We start from the raw sequence: 23,421 nt of genomic DNA, 5'->3' as shown, positions 1-23,421 counted from the left end.
TATGTATGTATATATCTATATATACATACATATATATATATATATATATATATATATATATATATATATATAAAATGCATGTATGCGCTTATATTATTACCGCACTTTGCTTTACTTTCATAGTGGTGGTGATCCCTGATTTATGTTTTTTATGTTTACATAGCCTTTGCTTAATGTATGGGGATATTTTTAGTATGGGGTGAGTATTGATATCCAATGGTAGTGAGTACCAAAAAGATAAGTTAAAAAGGAAATCAGCCATTTACTTTTAAGGTGAGTTGCTCACACACCTGTCCCTTATTCATTTTGTGAAGGTAAATATTAGGTTTATTATTGTAAGTTATTTTAAGTTTAAATGCTTACAGCTGATCTTTTCTATTAAGGTATTTGAGAACATTCTGGATAGAACTTCAAGTGAGTATGACTTTTATGACAGTTTATTCTTTATTTGATTACTCTTTTGCAGAAAGAACAGAGAAATGCAAAAGAAGCTGGTGGTAATTACACCCCTGCACTGACAGAGCAGGAGGTTTATGCACAGGTGGCACGACTGTTTAAAAACCAAGAAGATCTATTATCAGAATTTGGACAGTTCTTGCCAGATGCTAACAGCTCTATGGTAAGTTTGACCGTTTCTTTTTTCTCAATTGTTTTTATTGAAAATCTTAGCAGCAAAATATGTAATATTAGAAATATTATAAAAACAAATATACGTGTCTAAAAGAACAGTAATAAAAAATTAAAATTATTTACAGTGGTGTCTTCTATAAAACAAAGCTTTTTAAACATAAAAAGAAATGTGATAAGAGTAATTTTTAGTGTATTAAGTCTGTTTATCTAGCAGTTCTTTGAATTTTAACCATATATTATAGGAAGAGGTGATTCTAGTTGTTTTTATCTTGATAAGTTGAAGATGACAAACCGGTTGCCAGGTGTACACGTTCTTTCATAGTAGGAGTCGCCTGTTTCTACCACTTTGTGGTGATGACTTTTCTTGCTAATGTTAAGATACTCCATAAAAGAGGTTTTTTTCTTTTCATGACACATGTGGGAATAGTATTAAATAAAATATGAGATTTGAGCTGCATAAATGTATCATTATAAACAGACTGTAAGAGAGGATTCATATTATCCCAATATGTTTTATGTTTTCTGCAGTTGTAAAACATATGCTGACAAGCACCTTTAAAATTTAGCATACATCTCCTGCATCCTATGTCTTTATTATACATCAATTCAACTTCATGTGGTGGGATAAAGGTTCTGTGTAAGAACTTCTCACAAGTGAAATATCCTCCACTTCGTGATGAAGTAGTTTGTTTTGTGTATTGGAGTATTAGTTTATCATCTTCACTTGAGGAATTGTTATTAACAAGTCTAAAATAATCCTAAAAGCTTTCTTTGTGACATCCTGTTGCTTTCTTAAGTGCCTTATATATTTTAGATAGAAGTCCATTTTCGTTTATATTCTGGTGGCCTAGAATAATGAGTAAATCAATGAATGGGGGGATAATATTTCTAACTATTGGTGGAATTGTCTGCAGTTTTGAATTTCTAACTGCATATCTTTGCTGAATTCAAACTTCATAATGATATGGTCAGTGTTTGGTAACTTTTCATTGTCTAGTAATTGCTGCCAGTGTAACAGTGTTTGTCTGTAAATGTAGTTATTGTTAAATTAAAAACTATTTATACTATTTTGAGTATAGGCAACTGGAAATACAAATAAAATCCATGCTTTATATTCGGTGCTTCTGAAAATAAAACTTGTAAAGGAGGTTATTATTGTATTAATATAAAAATAGTTAACGGGTTTGTTTTCGTTTTCTATAAAAGTCTTTACTAGCCAATGAAATTTATTAGTACGTATTTTAGTATAGTATGAATTTGTTAAATTATTGGATTTATACCACATACCTCCCTGGATATCTTTCCATTTGTCCTTATAAGTATTTAACCAAGAAATTGTCTTAACAATTGAGGATAAGGAATATAATTCTAAATCTGAAAGACCAGTACCGCCCGATGTCCAGTCTCTAATGTGATGGTTTAAAGCCAATCTTGGCGTATTAGGAAACCATAAAAAAATCTCAGAAACAAGGAATTATACGCTCTCTTATATTTTTTGAGAGTGGGAGGGACAAGGATTGTATTATATATAGAATTTTAGGAAGGGTAATCTTTTCCAGAGTGAAACAAATTCCATTTATTAAGAGTTTGTTTCATGGAATTTGAGTTAACTATAATTAAGGGTTGTTATATATTTAATTTTAGCAGACAAGATTATTCCTAAGTAAGTGATTTTACCATCTTTTACAGTGCATTTATGTAGTTTATCTCTTTTATTACTATTATATTTAACAGGTATTTTGGTCTTATTAAAACTGAGTCCTGATTTCTTCTGGAATATTTCTATTGCTTGGAATACTGCAGTAAGAGAAGAATTGCAATCACAAAATACTGTTAAGGAATAAAACCAAAGTCCAACCAAGAATGCAGAAAAAAGCTGTCCAAATACCAGTAAACGACCATTAGTCCATCAGTAATCCACTTTATTGAAAAACGAACACAGGAGCAACTACCATAAGCGCTTTCTTCTTAGGCACAAGACTTCATCAGATACTCCATCATTATTTTACTAGTCTTTTATACAAACACCAATTAATTAACATTCACAATTAACTATTTAAAGCAACATCACCAAAAATATTAAAATGTCATTATAAAACAATATTATATACTATGTTGAAATTTAAAACCTCAAAAATTGTGTATATATATATATATATATATATATATATATATATATATATATGTATGTAGCCACCTACTATAAATATTCTTGAATATTACAGAATATTAGATCTAAAAAACATTAAATCAAAATTAATAAAAACATTTTTTTGTATATATATATATGTATGTGTATTTGTATTATGTTGCAAATACTTAATCAAATGTGCAACTATGCAAATTTATGGAACATGTAGTGTAATTATACTGTAGAAGCTTTTTCTACCAAAACTGGTTTAACAGAAATATATTCGTTTAATCCAGGTGGTGCATTAGACCTTAACCTAAGTTGCCATACCAGTTCTTTATTTAGTAACATATTTTTGTAGTCACCACCCCCAATGTAATTTCTAATAACATCAATAATTCCAAATTTATATCCACTGAAAGTACTGCAGTAAATAGAATGTTTATATAACACACTAGAATTTTTTAACATCGTAACAGTGTTCATAAATTCTATCCTTGAATGCCCTTTCAGTTTTACCCACATAGTAAGCAGGGCATTCATTACATACAGCTAAATATAGTAACATCTTTGTACAGCAGTTACCTCTGCAGAATCTAACAACACTACCCATGCCATTCTCTAATTTAATACTACCTTCTTTCAAAATATTGGAACACTGTTTGCAACCACCACAGGGAACTGTGCCCTTACCATCATATTTATTCCGGGGCATGTTTACCTCAAAAGTTTTTTTAAGATTAAACCCTGTCCTAAAAGAAAATGAAGGTGTTCCCCCAACAGATTCAAACAATTCCCTGTGTGTTTTTAGCAAACTCCAATTGTCCCTCAATATTTTCATAAAAATTTTAGAGAAGTCATTGTGTTCAATTACACAGGCCCTATGATATTTATTAGTGTTTCCATCACCATGTTGTTGGTACTATTAATCATATTGGATTTGTCATTCAAAGGCCTACCTAAAAGTGGTATATATTTGTGACCCCAACCTCTATAAACCTTCCCCAATACTGTGTCAATAAAATCTTCTGGTTATCCCCTCTCTATAAACATCAATTTTAATTTTCTAAACTCCTGCTCTAAATCTACAAACTCCGATGTCATACGAGCAATACGGACTCCTTGCCCTTTAATTAAACTTTTTTTCATAAACATGGGATGGTTACTGGAAAAATGTAAATAACTATTACACCAAGTAGGCTTTCTTTAAATTTTAGACTTAAAACCAGTATCTGTTTGTACAATTGTTATGTCCAAATAGTTGATAACCTTTTTATCCCATGTATATGTAAATCTGAAGAAGGGGGTGCTATGATTAATATACTCAACAAAATCTTTAACACTATCTTCTTCACCTTTCCATAGAATAAGAATATCATCTAGAAATCTAACATAAAGGCGGATGTTCCCCGAATACCTACTAGGAAAAACAAATCTGTTTTCCCACTCTAACATAACTAAATTTGCGTAAACGGGGGGCACAATTTGCCCCCATTGCCACACCACTTATTTGTTGATAAAATTCTCCTTGAAAGTGTATATAATTGTTGTCCAACACTACTTCCATTAGTTCTAAGACAAGTTTAATGTTGTCCTGCGACAAAGTGGAAAATTTATATACACTCTCACTAAAATATTTTTGCCCCTCAGTTCTAGGTATGGTGGTGAACAAATCAGTGACATCAATAGCCAGAAAACTAAGCCCTTTCTCCCATACCTCGTGGGTAAGTTTACTCAAGAATTCCCAAGAATCCTTGATCAAATGCTCTGTTTTAATAACTATTTCCTTCAACAAATGATCGATGTAAACTGCAATTGGGTGTCTCTTGGAGCCCTTTGCTGACACAATAGGTCTAAATGGGGGCTCCTTTATGTTTTTGTGAACTTTGGGAATACCAAAAATAATGGGAATTTTAGGATTTTGCTGTTTCAAAAAATAATAAGTCTCCCACTAATCCGATTTTCAAGCATGTATTCTTCAAGCAAGGAATCAATCCGCCCATATGCTATATGAATCTCATTCCTAGAAACTGACGAATAAACATTAGTGTCCATCAAAATGTTTGTAATCATGTTGTTATATTCTTCAGTACCATAAAAAATAGCACCCCCTCCCTTATCTGGCTTCATAATACGTAATGAAGTATTGTTTTTTAATTCATCAAGTAACACCCTTTCTTTCTTAGTTAAGTTGTTTTCCCTTCTGTATTTTTTGTTGTTATTTCCACTATGTGCTACACAAATTTCATCAGTAACTTGTCTTTCAAAAATCAAAAGAGCAGGATGAAGGGGTGGATTTGTAATACTACCCCTATAGGGGCCCAATACACTTCCTTCCTCTCCTATTTCATTATTCTTATAAATCAAGGCAAAATTGAGTTTTCTCAGATATAATTTTAAATCAATTAAAACCTGAGCTATATCTAAACCATGGTTGGTCACAAATTTAAATCCTTTAGATAATAAAAAGAAATGTTCCTTTTTTAGTGTAAGCCCAATATAGTTGTATATTTTAAACCCTTTATATTCTGCCACTATACCATTTGAATCTACCTCATAAAAAATTTCACCCCCTTCTGAAGTTACTTCCAACCCTTGTTGTTTTGATATAATGTGGGTGGGGGATGTTGGCCTGAAACCATTTTGCACCTGTTCATATTGGCCAACCTCTCTGACCTCCTCGGAACTTGGAAGTTTTTCTGCTGCTGGTAATCTGAAAAAGAATCTAACTCATCCAAACCACCCTGAAAGTCATGTTCCATTCTGTTTCCTCTAAACGGTTGTAAGTTAATCCCTTCCCTCTCTTTGTAACCTATACCCACTTTATTGTCTATATTTTTTCTAGGTCCTGGGTAGGCCTTTTTTGAATCATATTGCTGCTTATCCCTGATTAACTTTTTTTGTTTTCTCAAAAAGATATTCTCAACCCTTCTATTTATTCTACACAATACCTTATTATACAAATTCTCATATTCATTAAAAAGAAGATCTTTTAAAATGTTGTGATTCAGTTGTTCAACTTCTTCTTTATATAACGCTATAATACTTTCGTTATGCTTAATAAGTTTTTTAAGTAAATTAATACCACAGTCATCAAAAAAATCGTGAAATTCTTCAATAACATCTGAAGTGTAATTAACACCAAAAGGGTATTTAAAAAATCTCAAACCCTGTGGAACTATTTTAGAACCACAACAACATTGCAAATATTCATTGTCCATTTGTATACATTTTAACTTAAAAAGTCTGTTCTCACAGTTCAAAATAATTTCTTTTAACGTAGGTGACTGTCCGTTGCTATCCGACACTTCCACAATAGCGTTTGAGTCTTTTCCAAAACCAAAATTAAAATTTTTAGAGATAATGTCACCCATAGACAAAGTGGCACCATTAGCATTTATATCCATATTATCCCCATTCGCAAAAACATCATTAACACTATTGACAGTACCTATTTTAAGTTGAGATGGTGCCAAGCCTTTAGTTTTTTCAACCACCCCAGTAACTGCCTTCGAATGGGTCCTTTCTTTTGTTTTGTGCTTACAGCCATCAACATTCGTCTCCGCTGAAGGCCCAAACAATTCCGCTTTACAACCCACCGACGCCTTCTTTGGTGATGATGTCATTGGCACCAAGTTAGAACCACACACTCCAGGGGAAACCAAGCTTGTAAGCACCACACTGCCATTCGGCTCCTTTTGACTGAATAGTTCAATTAATCTGGTTAAATCACCCTTTAGTGCTTTAATCTCCTCTTTCACTGCCAGTAACTCGGATTGAGTAGTTTTTACGTCGTCCACCACACCGAGGGATCTCTCAATAAGTGTAGAATTGCTGGTAGAATTGCTGGACCTGATTTCAAACGCCATAGTCAGGAAGCGAAATATGAAAAATCCAACTGAAAATGATAGTAAATATCTTTGAACACCAATTCCTTTTGAAAAAAAATATATACAGTATTTGGACAGCCCCAGAAACAACCACAAAATACTGTTAAGGAATAAAACCAAAGTCCAACCAAGAATGCAGAAAAAAGCTGTCCAAATACCAGTAAACGACCATTAGTCCATCAGTAATCCACTTTATTGAAAAACGAACACAGGAGCAACTACCATAAGCGCTTTCGTCTTAGGTACAAGACTTCATCAGATACTCCATCATTATTTTACTAGTCTTTTATACAAACACCAATTAATTAACATTCACAATTAACTATTTAAAGCAACATCACCAAAAATATTAAAATGTCATTATAAAACAATATTATATACTATGTTGAAATTTAAAACCTCAAAAATTGTGTATATATATATATATATATATATATATATATATATATATATATATGTATGTAGCCACCTACTAAAAATATTACCTAAATATTCTTGAATATTACAGAATATTAGATCTAAAAAACATTAAATCAAAATTAATAAAAACATTTTTTGTATATATATGTATGTGTATTTATATTATGTTGCAAATATTAAAACTGAGTCCTGATTTTCTGTTTCTGACATCTAGTATAGTTTATTATTTGTAATAAACTTCCTAGAATATACAAATGACTGACAGGCATATAAGAAACTACTACCATGTCGATTAGTCATTTCAGACCTTTGATAGCCGTTTGCAGAATGTTCTTAATTTTGATTAGTGTCTGGAAATGAGTTTTTTGTTTGATTCACTGGGGCTTAGGCAATGAGCTTTTAGTACTACAGTTACGTATTCAATCACAATAGAGGTTCTTTGACATTGCTAGGTTAGATGTTACTTTTTCCAGTTTTGGATTGGTTATTTATGTCAGGTTATAGCTGGTTGGTTAGATGGTGCATATGGCTCATTAAATATTCACAGTTAATTAGATCATTTTTTGAAGATTATTGCTAGAATATACAATTGACTGAGATATGCATATAAGAACCAACTGCCCTGTCGATCAGTCATTTTAGTCCTTGGATAGCTGTTTGCAGGACGTTCTTAATTTTGATTGCTGTCTGGGAATTACTTTTTTGTTTGATTTGTTGGGGCTTAGGGAGTGAGCTTTTAGGATTGTAGTTACGCATTCAGTCGCAATAGAGGCATTCTTTGATATTGATAGGTTAGATGTTACTTTTTCCAGTTTTGGATTTGCTATTTATGTCAGGTTATAGCTGGTTGGTTAGATGGTGCATAGGGCTCATTAAATATTCACAGTTAATCAGATAAGTTTTTGAAGATTATTGGATGTTCTTAATTGTTTTAAGTATTTCAGACTGTGTTTGTAATGCTTTTTAAATGGTCGACTCTGAAGAAGCAACAATAGTTTGTGAAAGTGCTTACCATTTATTATATTGTTTGTTGTTGTGTAGTAAAAGTTGTCCATTTCCTTGTAATAGTGATGGATGTTTAAGTTTTTGCTATTTGTACACCACTGGGTTTCTGTTGGAGTGAATTTACGTATCGTTTTTTGTTGGACACATCATGCTACTATTAGTAATATGCTAGTATATATTGTTGATAATGTGACTCACTGGTTAACGATTTAAACTCAGTTCTGACTGCAAGACTGTACATACTTGGATATTATGGCAGGCACATATGATACTTCAAAGAACAAACTTTTCTAAGCAAATCTGTCTGTGAGGACTTGCACAATTATCTTTCAAAACACGTGTCTTCTATCAATAGGATTTTTTATTCATTAGAACACACTATGAGATATAAAATAGTAAAAGAGTAACTTTGATGTTCCTCTCTACTCTTCCCTCATCAGACCCATTATAGAGTACAATACCCCGTTTGGTATGTGAATCACAAGACACCTACAACAACTGGAAAGGCCATGGAAATACTCACTAAGAGGATTACTGGCCCCAAACAGATGCCTTATGCAGACCATCTCAAAAAACTCCAGCTCTACTCCGTCGCATATCACCTACTCGGAGGCGATCTCTGCCTAACATACAAAGCTATGTCAAACCCAGAGCTGTTGGACATGCTACACTTAAAGAAATCCCAATCTCTCCGAACCACATGTTCCAGGGACCTAAACCTTGTCAGCACAATAAACAGAATATGCTGGAGGGCTAGATTCCTGTCCCAGAGACTTCCCATACTCTGGAACAAACTACCCATTTGTCAAGCAAATCTCCTCATTGGCCTTCTTTAAGAAAAACCTTGACAACTGGATGAGGAATAGAAAATTGACCACAGGGATCACTTCTGCAGTACTGCTTGACAGGGGCCCAGGAAAAAAAATTCTTGGGTGGTGAAAGCCAGGGAACCTTTTTTCCTAGGCTTATATAGACCCCAGTGCCGATAGCCTAGTACCTACCTATGAACTAATATGTTCCCAGAATTATATTTTTACTGAGGGGATACCATATGGTTGGCAACATGCCCATTATATTCTTTCTAAGAGACACACAAATTCCTAGCTTATCAAAATGGCTGTGTAATTTGTCCGATTTTGTAGGAAATATGCTATTGCTTTAATATTAGTCCCTCCTTTACTATTCGTCAGACTTTCAAGCAACTTTCTAAGCATGAGCTTCTAATATTGACATGTATTTGAGCTTCTCGCTTCTTGCTCAAAAAGCACATCCACACATAATCCTTCACAGATCATCACCACAACCATTGTCATAAACATATACATATCTGTTGCCCACATATGCAGAACAAGTCAACCAAGTCAGGGGCTGACATCAACAGACATGAACATGTTCATCCTCACTTCTTTAAATTAATAGAACAGAATATAATTTGAATAATATGATATCTTAGGATAGAAGTTGAATTAAAGAAATATATTCTATATCGTGTATGGTACCACAGTACTATAAAATGTATTATATAACTCGAGTACAGAAATACAGGTTTTACAAGTGTTAAAATTGTAATTTTGTGGTAAATGTAAGAGAGTGAAAGTCAGTTAACACCTTCTTGCTAATTTGCATCTAATTTGTGTTAAGATCAAGCATAAAAAATTTGATCCAGTATGTCATACACACACACACACACACACACACACACAAAACTGTGTATAATTTGTCTCTTTAGAGAAAAGGGCAGAAATGAAACATTCTAGTAGAACCTGCTCTGTGAGAAGAAAGTACCACTGTCACTAAACAACTTTAATTCATGTTACACTGAGAAAGAAAGCTGTATAAGTGGTTAAAACCAACCTGATCCTTGCTACTTAAGAACCTATGCTGTCACACTTCTTATCATTTTACTTTATGTTGTAACTATTTGGTGCACTCTTTCTCTCCTGTTTTTGTTTCCTTTGTATATCTATCCTAACAGGGTATGGGAGAACAAAAGAATAACTGACAGGTTTCAAAGTGAAACAGCAGTGTTAAAACACAAAAATCGCCTCCACTACTGTATTTCTACTCTCCTAACCCTTCCCCTACAAATAAACTGGCACCAAACATCCCAGAAAAGACTATATAAGAAAGAAAATAAAATAAAAAGAGAAAAAAGAAAACCGCTTCTTACACACTGCATATACCCCCCTTTATTGCTATATTAGTAAAGAAGCACTCAAACAGCACAGCAGTCTGATATCTCTTAGAGAAAGCACATCCAGAATCTTATACAACACCTCACATATTCCAATCAACCATGACATGTGAATTAAAAGTGAAAAACACCGTAAACATTCAGTCCATTCATAATACATTTATTTAATGTACTGTGAGCAGCTTGCTGTTATCCTATGTTATCGTGAGCTATCACTTTCAGATTTTTGTGACACATATAGTAAGAAAGGAAACCAGGATATATATGTAAAGAAAGCTTATTATTAGTTAAATACAATATCTTAATACTTAAGATAAGGCATATATTTAATATGGAAAATAAAATATAGAATACTATTAGCAGTACATGTAGGAAAAGAAAAAGTGACATTTATTTACCCTGTAAAAAAGTGAATCCTTGTTTCCTTCCTTTCACCTATAGTTCCAGTAACTGAATTGGTAAACTGTCATGGAAAAAATAATTTTGTTATTGAGATAACATCAGTGTTATACTAAAGCTAATAGTCATTTGTCTTTTAGTTCTTTTTCTTCTCATTGGATATAAAGGTATTTGCTTATCTCTTCAAAGTACTATTGCTTCAGTCCATATCTTCAGTTTGGTCTAGAATTATTTTGTCCTCAAAGTGTCTAATTTCAACCTGAAGGAATATTTTGACCCTGGCAGGAAAGAGCAACTGCACCTTAAACTGTCTTTTCTTAAGCTCTTATATAAGAGGCAAAAAAACTGTTCCTTTTGGTCATCACAACATTGGAATAGTAATTATCAAATCTTATTAGTTTGTCATCTAGTTTAATAGGATATTTGAACCAGGCTGTTTTAAGTATTAGCTCCTTGTCTTGGGATGAGAAGAACTTAACAATAACAGATCTCAGTGAAGAGTTATTTTTGATGAATTAGAAAATAGAGATCTGTATGGTCTTTCTATACCATATGACTGACATACCTTCAGATAAATTCAGAGCCTTGGGAAACCAGGCATATTTTCCTCCTTTTTTTCAGGTAGTCCAAAAATATGACTGTTATTTCTCCTGGTCTGTTCTCCAAGTCATCAATTGTGTTTAGTAATAAGGTATTCAGTCAAAATGGAAATTCAGTGTTGCTTTCATCTTTGGATACTCTTCCTTCTATGTCATTAAGGCTATATCTTCCATTCCAGATGTCTGAGTTTTCTGTTTTAGAATCCCGTGTATCTGTTCCATCTGTTGGTACAGTCTTCTTTAAACTGTCAGGTTTGTTATCCATTATGTTCATTTTTAAAGAAAGATCTTGTATGTTTGAACAGTTTGGAGTTCTTTCTTTAAGGGCCAGTCCTGAGAAATTGTCTTTGAATGACTCATTTCACATCTACTGGTACAGACATTTCAAACTAATAATTTCACTGGGGTGGAGCCTAGATGGCTTATTGGTAACGGCATTTTTTAGAGATCCATAAAAATGTGCTAGAAATTAAAGAAAAAATTAACCTCATCAATTAAAAACAGAAAAACTTCATAGATGAACTTCTAAACTACAGCCTTTACAACCTTATCAAATTTCAAGAAAGTCTGGTGAGTTTTTCCTGTCAAAATATTTTGGAGATCTTCACAACTATATGGAAATGGCTAGCTCAAAGAATCACCACACAGAATCTACTCTGAAGAAAGAAATCCAGTTGAGGTCTTCCACATTACATGAACCGTCTTTGAAAGTGGATAGATTCAAAGACAATCTGGAAAAATCTATAGGAGAATGGTCAAAAACAAACTGATGTACTTAAGGAAATATTACAAAAACATCAAAATAAACTAACTGATATGGAAACATCTCTGACTGACATAGATTGGAGTCTTAAAGAGGTGGAAAATCAGACAGAATTTTTATTACATCAAAATACCTGGCTAACCAACAAAATAGATGATCTGGAGAATAGGGAGAGGAGAACCAAAAGAGTTTTTGGTCTACCAGAGAAAACATTATAACATTTTTAAACTCATGGATGCTTGAAATACTAGACCTAAAGGAGGGACTTTCATATGGAATAGAAAGAGCTCATAGAGCCATTGGAAAACCACAACTTTCTTCATCTAAAATACCACCAAGATCAATTGTGGTAAAATTTCTATCATACCAAGATAAAGATCTTATATTAAAATCAGCCTGGAGGAAGAGTCCCCTAACACATAAATTAAGCCAGATAAGATTTGATAATGACTACTCAGCAAAAGTGCTAGAACTAAGAAAGAAAAACATAGCATTTAGTGAAACTTCTTAAACAAAATAAAGGTGCATCTAGTTTATCCAACTAAAATCAGAAATTTCCATTCAAATGACTGAAGAAACTTCAGCAACATTGAGGAAGCACCTTCATTTATCATAAATATTAACATGTCCATCCCTGATGAAATGAATTGGTCTAATACAACTAATCTGAAAAGATCCCCAGAGAAAAAACTGTTGACTGATGTGAAGAAAAAGAAACAAAGAACTGAACATAAAACTACTGAATCTCTCAAAGATTTAGCTAAGATATAGAACACTGTTGCTACATCAACTTTAAATAAAAAAGTATGTATACTTTCTATTTCATTGATTATAACATAGTGATACATTTATTTTCTTTCTATTAGTACATAAGCTTATCTAACTTTAAATCTAAACTTGATAAATTCAAATGAAAACAAAAGTTGAACACTACATCAGAATTAAATCCACTTGAAAATATAAAGCTTAAATGTCATAAGTTAGTTTATTAAATAATATACGGAAAGTATATAGAACTGACTGAATACTTCTATTGTTTTAATACATTTTTTGAATAGTACTTGATTGATTTGTTTAATGAACGGTACACAAAAAGATATGGGATGTTTTACATAACTATCAGTTTTGTTTCTTGACGAAAAAATATACTCATAACACTCTTACAGCAATAGGTTCCCATATCTTTTAAAAAAAATGTACCAGGCCTCAGAAATTAAACACGAGAATCCCTGACAACTTTTTGTCTGAAATGCTCACGAGCATTTATAACTGACATTCCTAACCTTTGCTCTGATTAAAAAAAAAAAAAAAAAAAAAAGGTAATTTTATGCAGCAGTCATAGTGTATGCTACAACAGAAATGTTAAGTCAACTTGCAACAAGAACCTGAGTACAGGAAGCTATTGCATTTAAGTTACTTACATCAAAGACTTTTGTCTATTCACTTGAAGGTATGCCCTTAGAGAGAGATGATAAGATAAATGCATTTCCTTGTATCCGAATAGGAAAAGAGACCAATTTAACAATCAGCATTTGTTTATTATTTACAATCTACGAGAGTCAGATGCGGAAATGTGTAGAACAGCATATTAACATATATACGCATTGCCCACTACCTCTCTCGTACCTCCCAATAGGGAAGAATGCATAATTAATAAAACTTCCGGTACCTTTTCATTTAGCAACCATCACTGAATGCTGCTGTTTTTGCAGAAATTTCGTCGGCAGCTTGCATTGGCTTTGGAAAAAAACAAAAATGTAGTTACTACAACACCTTTGTTTTACTTCCACTAAGACCTTTTTAGACTCATTTAAGGTGGTACAAGACTTAATAGCAACAGACTGATGTATTGAAGCTGATTACTGCATTCTCTATCGTTTCTTACTGCTGACAACAGAAGATACAGACGTGCATATGACTGTGAATGTAGCAGTAGATGAAACAAGAACTAACTCAGTCTTAATACCCATACTACCAAAAGCAGTCTTATTTTATTATATTTTTTAAAAAAAAGTAAGTAAAACTGATTATTTGCTGTCATCGCTGTAGTTTTGCCTATGGTAATCATGAAAGAACAGACGTTCTGTGGACAGCATTTTGACAAGATATGTATTGGGCCCTGACATATGTGAACCATGTTGTCACAAATCATAGAGTCTGACAACAGAAACGTGCAGTAGTACATGTGTTGTAGTATTTACTGCCCTGTCCACTTGTCTGCAGTTAAATAGCATGACTGTATCAGGTAAATCTCAGCATTTATCTCCCGAGTTATGGATCAGGCAGTGAATACATACATTTCTTTAACAAGCTTACACTAAGATTTATTACAGTGTTCAACTTTGCATAACAGTATCGTCTGTCTTAACAAAAATGTCTTTCTAACATCAAAATCTACATAACTCATGCATTCAATGCATAAAGGGTCATATTGTTGAAATAAATAGTGCACTTGTATTCTTTATAGTACTTTAACTATATTGATGCACCACTATGCTGAAAACATGATGTTATTTAATCTCAGAGGCGAAATTCGAATGTATTAATAGTAATATAGAAAAAGTTCTAGAGGTTGTATTCAGTTTTTTATCAGATGCATTAAACTTAATTCATGTCTCTATCTAGACTATAAGAAGTTACGTTCAAATAATATAGCTACCTAAACATTAATGATTACTATAATATCCAAAAAGTGAAAACAGTGAACCCTTATGTTAAAAATGAATTGCAAGCTATTGAATGAGTATTAAGTTTGTTTCAGGAAAATGGAATGAAAACTCAGCTATAACTTAGTTCAAAAAACCTATTATCTAATATGAAACTCCATATGTTATGTTTTTATTGAAAGTTTGCCTACAAGACATAGAAGAAGGAATTTTAAGACACATCTTTTGATTCTTTGAACACTGACTGAACTCATAATCAAAGGAAGATAACTCTTCCATAAAATTTAATACTGAATTTCTTACTATGCAAATAATGGATTGAGAGAAATAAAGTGAACTAAGAAAATAAAATTAAAATCCAGGATATAGATTACCTTGATTATTTTAGATGAGAGTCGGTCAGTGTCATGGAATTTGAGGTTTAGACAAAGTGGAGTTTTTTCTTCATTACCAAAATTTCATTAACTGAACCAGAGTGATATATAAATAAAGGTTACTGAGTTACTGTGAATTTTCTGAAATTGCAGTAGATTAGAAATTAACTTGTATTTGCAAACTATTTTTATGAACTATAAAATAAATTTCTAATAGAAAATAAATATTGAAAGAACTAGAATAGTATAAGAAAGACATGGCAAGTTGATATTTATAATTTTATAATGCATTAACTCACTTAAGTGTTACTAAGTGTTTTTTGGTTTATAACGTAATCCTTTAAAATAAATGAATAGCTTTATTCATATTTGACTGGTTTAATTTAATCATTTGGTTAATAAGTTCATGTTGTGAAGCAAGAAATTCTAGATAAATGTTTCTGGGTATGCTAATAGAAATGTTACATTTAACAGACAGTTGTAATCTGAAAGAAAGACCACTAATTGATTAAACTATGTTTTAATAGAAGAAAGATACTAAAATAGTTGATTAATACATACACATATACCCCGGGATTCGCTAATCCTCCGTGTAAGACTAAATTAGTCTTACACAGAAACTGCAGCCTAAGAGTAAGATGTCAGCGCGCCATGCATATTCATGAGGGCACGCTGACTCAACTCTAAGGCTAACACGGAGCGTGCACAAGTGCAGGGAGCGTGTCGGACTGCTGAGCAAGTCTCTCAATCGGCAAATGTCAGCTGACATGAGCAAGTCCGCTCAAATGTGTACGTACCCAACAATACACTCCCCCACATTCTAAACCCCTGTACAATTAGAAAATGTAAAACTTTTATTTATTTTTTATTATTCCCGATATAGCTGCCCGTATTTGCGCAGGTTTGCCCATTGCTTAGCTACAGTTAGCAGACATCGAAGAGGATAATAAGAAACTTATATGCAAATTAAGCCAAATAGCAATAGCGTAGTGGTAGAGCCTTCGCACAAAGAGGAGGCATTCCCGGTTCGAGTCCCACCACTCCCCTTTCTATTTTCTGTAGGAAATCTGTATATAAAAATAATTCCTGATATTTATCTATTAAATTTTAGTAAAAAGCATTGAAATGGCCTATGTAGTAGTGAATGATATTTTATATATATATATATATATATATATATATAAGAAGGTGAAATGGTTATGCATACTGATGATTGCATAAGTAACTTATCTTAAGCAATGTGAAGCACTGCTAAACAAAATTTACCAGTATTAAGCACATTTAAGTATAATTGCTCATAGCTTAGCACTGCTTTAACTAGCGCAATGGCTTTGCGCGTAGCTGCGCATCGCGCCAACTAGCACAAACAAAACATGTTTGCACGTAGCTGTGCACCACGCTAACTAGCGCAACGCCGGCCAACGTTGGGCAAAGTTGAGCAAAGTCGACTAAACACATCCACACCTCCTAGCCGGTCTGGCCAGTAGTAAAATAAAAAGCAATGACAAGCCTCAAACCCGGGACACTGCACCATAATCACAGTACTAAACCACTAAGCCATGACAGCTTTTCATATGCATGCACTTTCAACACACACATACATGTCAATGGACGTTTACCCATTGCTAAGCACGTGTGCTTTCAGCTGAGATTTTTCAAAACTGGCCAATCACAAATAAGTGCAGGAAATAAGACATATTTAAGCTCCATAGGCGGGAATACTTGCCATAACTGATTGTAGCTCCCATCTGCAGTCAGCATGGCCGGTGTTGGAGAGGGCTCTCTATTTCGAGCGCAACATTGGGGCATTGAGGAGTCAGAAGTAATGGTTTGGCTCCTCGTCCATAATCATGATGAGAGACTCCTGCAGGGCCAGTTCCAGGGCACCGAATACTAAGCGGAAGCCTGGAACCATCTAGCTCATGATCTCACCAGTGCCACAGGCGTCCTTCGGACTGGTGAGCAGGTCAGACACCACTACTCGGACTTGAAGAGGTGCAAGGAGGACCGACTGAACCATTGGATACAGGAGGCTCATGGGATTGAAAATGCCCCACTACTGAGTAGGTAGCCATGGAATGAAGTATGTAAGAATTGCTATCGTAGTCTGTATTATGGATAGGTATGTCTCAATATCACATCATTTACTTCACAGCTGCAGGTGTCCATGCTGCGAATCAGCAAGCCTATGCAGATAGGCTGCTAAGGCTGCGCCACCAGGCACGTTGGTAATTATTCTGCATGTATTGTTATATAAAATAAGTGAGAGAGCCTGAAAAAGTGTTGTAGCCCAATAATAAAGGTATAATAAGTCTTGAATAACTTCTCTGCATGTACTGTTATATAAAATAATTGAGAGAGCCTGAAAAAGAGTATTGTAACCCATTAATAAAGGTATAATAAGTCTTGAATAATTTCTCTGCATGTACTGTTATATAAAATAAGTGAGAGAGCCTGAAAAAGAGTGTTGTAACCCATTAATAAAGGTATAATACGTTTTGAATAAGTCTTCTGCATGCACTGATATATCAGATAAATGAGAGAGCCTCTAGAAAAGTGTGTAATGTAATTAATAAAGGTATAATTCCTGGAGTGTGTCCGTGTCACTTTCTTCGATATGTTGTAGTACTCTTGCATTATAGAACTAGTACTGTTGTATTAAGCACCGTCAACCCACACTTGCGTAGGCCCATGTAAAGTGGATGAAGGGAGTGCCAGTAGCTGTGAAGCATATATACAGTCCTCAACTGTTGGTTCATGGCCGGCATGTACAGGTTAATCTGGCACATGAGTAGCTTGTTATTGTATTCCCCAGAAATGTCAATGTGCTGCTAGAAATGTAGGGGGCTGTTAAAATATAACTGATAATGTCACCTGAACACATCCAGATATGTAGATATATAAATATAAATAAAATATATAAATATGTAGCAGTAACATCTGCATCCTGGACAGTTTGTATGTCAGATACAGGTCAGGTATATAAGAACTAGCAAAACCCATTTCACAATTTAACGGACATTGCCTAGTGTAATAATACATGTAGGGGATATATACCTGCAGTCAGTAGAAATGTAGTGTAAACTATAAGTATATATAAGTTGTTAATGGAGGTATCTTTTTACACCCTACTGTATGTGCATAAACAATGCAATTCCACACCTCAATGGGTATGTCTAATCTCAAAACATTTGTTGGGGCATATGTCCTATTGGTTTATAAATATCTGCATTTACTTTGATGCATGTGCCCTGTTCAGATACCACAGTCTTGGTGGCCTGTTGCCACCAGTCAATCCTGCATGTTGTTGGAATGTCCACTGTTGTTCTCTATATGCATGTGTTATGCTTGCTGTTCAACTGTTGGAACTCTGGTGTGTTGGGTTAATGGGAATACTACTGCATGCTGTTACAACTAATTTGGAATGCTGTTGGCTGTTACCAACCCATATTGTCATTAAATCCTCCTAAACATAGAATGTATGGGAAGGCCGGTCCCAGCGGACCCACCTGTCCCACCTCAGCTGGTAATGGCACCTGGCACCAGCAGATCCGGTGCCCAGCCCGGGACCTCATCCTCTGTTGGCCCTCTGCCACCTTCAGGTGGAAGTGCTGCAGGGGAAGGGGCTCGTTCCCCCCCCATGCAAGCGTGGCTGGAGGAGGGCCATCTATCACCCTCTGAACGGTCCGGGCTGTGGTGCGTAGGGAGATTGAGCATTCAGTCACTGATCCACTACGCCAGCTTGAGGCACGAGTGGCGTGACTCACGGGTGAGCCTGCCCCTCCTATGCAGCCCCCAGCACAGCCACCCTCTGGGCTGTGAAGGTGCAGTGGTGACTGCCCATGGGTGGGGGATCTCAGTTCCACTGTTGCCATCTGTGGGCTTATGGGCTTGCGATTTGCAAACATCCTTCCCCGTCAGTGGTGTTCACCCACCACATGTGTCATATTCCACCCCTGTATGCATCTTGTTTGTCTTGTCTGTTTACCTCCCCAACCTTCCTCCCCAAATATACCTACTTCCCCTACCCCACATTCCACTCTCACCTGAAAAAAAAAAAAAGTGCAGTCTGCCCCCCCAAAAAAAATTACACCCCATACATAGCTGCCAATTTTGCACACAAGTCCGCTGGACACATAAACTGATATTTAATTGGCAGTACAACATACTTTGTTGTCCTCACCCCTCTCTCAAGGGTGGAAGGTTTCATATTTCCCTTCAGATTTATTGCATATGTACAGCTGTTGCTGTTAAAGAAATGGGCAGTTATGGACCTTCCCTTCACTCATCCTGCACATCCCGAGCTGTTTTCCGTACTGTCTTTCCCTCTTTGTGCCCCTTTTTCACCACTTTCCTATCTCCCCATTTTATTTTCTTTCAAAGGTATGAGCACGGGGGTTAGCGGGAGTAAGCACTTTTAAGCAGTAGTTAGCGGGTTTGCCCGAGTGTGCGCTTGTGTGCGCTTAGCCAAGTATTGCTAAGCTTCACTTAAACCCACTTACAACTGCTTAAAAGTGCCTTAGCCACCCTGCATGTGAGGGCCCTTCTGCTCAGCAGCAAAATAAAACACACCTGTCAGTCTCGAACCCTGGATCTTGGACACACTAGACTGCATGAAGTACCACTAAGCCACAGTAGATATACAGCAGGTTGTTGCTGAAATAGATATATCATGAATCTGAATGAGTGAATGTAAAGGAAAGATAGGAATGCCGTAACACAAAACCTGTTCTGTGGAACTTTACCAGCAGTTGTTGTGGAATTGCATTACATGACTGTGATAAGAGAGCCAGCCATTTAAGCAGTAAATAATGTTACAACAGCACTTTACAGCTCCCACACAGTATCATAGCAGGACAATCCCCACCCAAATGTACAATATACCTGTGTGTTCAGGGTCCACCAAGGATGTAGGTAGGCATACTCAGTACTGGAATTGTCCAGATTCTTTGAGCATCCTGTGCTAATGTCAACAATAAAAAAAGCACAAATTGTGCAGAAGTGAGTACATTAATATTCACAGTATAGCAGTTCACAAACAGTTTGTGCCAAATTAATACATCTCAATAACTACTTATGTATGGCAGTTAATTGTATAAGTAGAAAAGAAACTAAATACTCCCATGTATCTTGTGTTAGCATTTGTAGGGGTGAGTACAATTCTACACTGACAACTGTGTACTGTAAGTGGCAACATTCAGGTCTGAGTACAATATTTAAGTCACTGGCTACACCCCTAGCTTCAGATATAAGAAGCATACCAACCTTCTGACTTCAACAATGGTGTCCACAGCAAACAAGCATGGGCCCCACTTTGGAAAGCTGAAAGGGCTACGCCTACCTGACTTAGCAATTTATAGCATTGGGTTGCTATGACAGTGAGTACTGCAATTACCACACAGCAGGCTGCATGCAATTACCAAATGGTGGCCACCAATTGGTGCACAGGCCATCACATGCACATGTGCAGATACCTATAAAAGCAGGCTGTACTTGCTGTCCACACATGCAGTCATCCCATTGCAGCTATTGAGAGAGAGAGACAGACACAGACACACACCCACCCACATCAATATCAACAGAAAAAAAAATAAAATAAAAGACACACGGAACTGAAAACTACAAACACATACAAAGGAAAGGTATGTAACGGATATGTATTTACTGGCATGTAGTAGATGTTTTTGAAGAGTACTCTACATACTTTGAAACATCCATATGTGGCAGCAGTACGTATCTATGCACAGATGCCCTGCATAACTACTGCCATGGACAAATCGGTGTGTAGCTGTGTGCAGTGGGACATAACTGTGACATATGTAGCTCAGCATTAAATGTCAAACATCTGATACATGTTATCTGTGTTCTGTACAGTAGAGTGTGTACAATGTCTGTTTGGGGGAGTAGCGCATACAGCTATATAAACATGGATGTGACAGAGTAACACATGCATGATAGTGATATTAACGTGTAGCTTAGCATTGACAACTGCTGTACCAAGCTAGTATGCTAATCTAGAATTTGCAGCTATATATACACCCTTTAATATTACTGTGTGCTCACATGTGACACCTGTTCATTTTGCAGCAAGGCCCAACAGGTCAGCCGTGAGGTCCACGGACATACAACAGTGTGGACCTTGTGTGTGTATGGCACACACATACGGAGAGATGTTTCTGTGTCAGATATATTAACATCTGTACATGCGCATAGAGCAAGGGACATACTGCAACTGTTTTTGAAGGGTGGACATATATATATGTTGGTGAAGGTTGTTATGTGCATATTTCTATGTAGGTTGTAGTGTGTGGCAAACAAGACAGCATACAGTGCTGGTATATGACATGTGGTGGTTAAATGCAGTGGGTATGATTTGTTAGATTTGCAGTGTTGCAGCCAGTGAGACTTGCTAAAGCTACATGGGCTGAGAACACCTTCAGTGCATTCCGCCCAAGACTGTGCAATATTACATAACTGTATACCTCACAACTTTCACATAATTGATATTCCCACCGTGAAAGGTGGACTGTATATGTACCTATATGTATATCTATATGTACACCAATGGATGTTTATATGTATGTGTATATATATATATATATATATATATATATATGTATATATATATATATATACATACACACACACACACACACATACATATATATATATATATATATATATATATATATATATATAGAGAGAGAGAGGGTCATATTTACTGCGACAGATGCCTGGTGACAAAGCCATGGCCACAAGCTCAATGTCGAAAATGCATTGGCATCCCTTTTGGTAAAAACTCTGTACATAGGTGGTAGTCTACTTAACACCGAATGTGTGATAAGAGACCATGGGACACAGGTGGACAGTAGTCTCCCTTTGATAATCACAGTGCCACACTAGTCATGTAATCTATGTGGCACACCCCATCACAAAAGGTGCGTCATCCAGGGAAAAAGAGGTCAGTGTTCCCCTCTACTCATCACTCATAAAACCCATTATAGAATACAATGCCCCTTTTGGTATGTACCTCACAAGACATCTACATCAACTGGAAAGGCCACAGACATACTTCACAAAGAGTATTACCAGACTCAAACAGATGCCCTATGCAGACCGTCTCACAAAACCACAGCTAGACTGTGTCGCATACCGCCTACCCAGAGGTGACCTCTGCCTAACATACAAAGGTATGTCAAACCCAGAGCTGTTGGACATGCTCCACGTAAACAGATCACAATCCCTACGAGCTACATGCTCTAGGGATCTAAACCTTGTCACCTTAATAAACAGAACATGCTGGAGGGATAGATCCCTATTTCAGAGACATCCCTATTAATAGCAAACAAAGCTCCTCATTAGCAGTCGTCATGAATAATCCTGATGATTGGATAGGAGATAGGAAATACACCCCGGGAATCACCTCTGTGGCTCTGCTTGACAAGGGCACATGAAATTAAATTACATGGGTGTCAAAGGCCAGGGTACCGTATGGCTAGGCTTCTATAGGCCCTAGGGCCAATAGCCTATTACCTACCTATGAACCGATACACACCCACATGTACTTGTTGCAGTAATTGCTATGTGAGGTTGACTGAGTGTGATGGTGAATGTGTTGGTGAATGTGTCAAAGTTGTGTATACGTGTGATAGCTTAGTGGGAAACTTGTTTCTGTCATGGTATTTTGTGTCCTAGCTCTGATCCCAGCAAATGATGTGTATGCTATTGCTAGGCAGAAAAAGCAGTATGGCATACGGTCTGACATACTCCCTTGGTGTTGACTGGGGTGTGCCATTGTAGGCTAAAGCAGTACATGTATGCTTATTGATTGGTACTGCTGGTGAATCCAAATCCCGTATGAACTGTAGTACTACCTGAAGCTGTAGGCCTAAACAGCACAGTATGGTGTATGTCCACATTGCTTGGAACCACTGTTTTGTGTGTTTTCTGTAGTCCTTGCATATTACATACCTCAGGCATACGGTTTTGTAAGTACTGACACACAGTACTGTATGATACACAGGTAAAGCTCATCTGGGTTGCCATACCTTTGTGTCTTGTATGTATGTCTGATGTGTGTGTGGGTATGCCTGTAACATGCCCTTGGTCATATGTGTTACAGGATATAAGTGCATATCTAGCAACATGTATAGTCTAGTACAGCAGTATGCCACCTATATTCATGAATGTGCACATATGTTCGGAAGGGGTTTGCCATCAATAACTAGTGTGGTATACTGGTAATACTGTAACTGGACTTTACAATCATTGCAATGGATGACACATTTCTTTATGCATTAGCTTGATATATACCTCCTGTGGCTAGGTGGTGCATTGTGTCGCATACAGT

General features: G+C 35.8%; 1 protein-coding gene across 1 annotated transcript in view; it reads left to right on the top strand.

Moving 5' to 3' along the window:
• LOC122806647 (paired amphipathic helix protein Sin3a-like) overlaps nt 1-23,421 on the top strand; it is a 1,669,103-nt gene that overhangs the window by 554,828 nt on the left and 1,090,854 nt on the right. The window contains exon 8 of the mRNA XM_044077237.1: nt 467-619. Within this exon, the coding sequence (XP_043933172.1) occupies nt 467-619 (153 nt within the window). The remainder of the gene's footprint in view (nt 1-466; nt 620-23,421) is intronic.

This window comes from Protopterus annectens, chromosome 7.part0, assembly GCF_019279795.1.
Source record: "Protopterus annectens isolate FY-2018-M chromosome 7.part0, PAN1.0, whole genome shotgun sequence".
Classification (NCBI taxonomy): domain Eukaryota; kingdom Metazoa; phylum Chordata; order Ceratodontiformes; family Protopteridae; genus Protopterus; species Protopterus annectens.
Note: the sequence above shows the minus strand (reverse complement) of the source record. Positions and strands in the feature narration are given on the sequence as shown.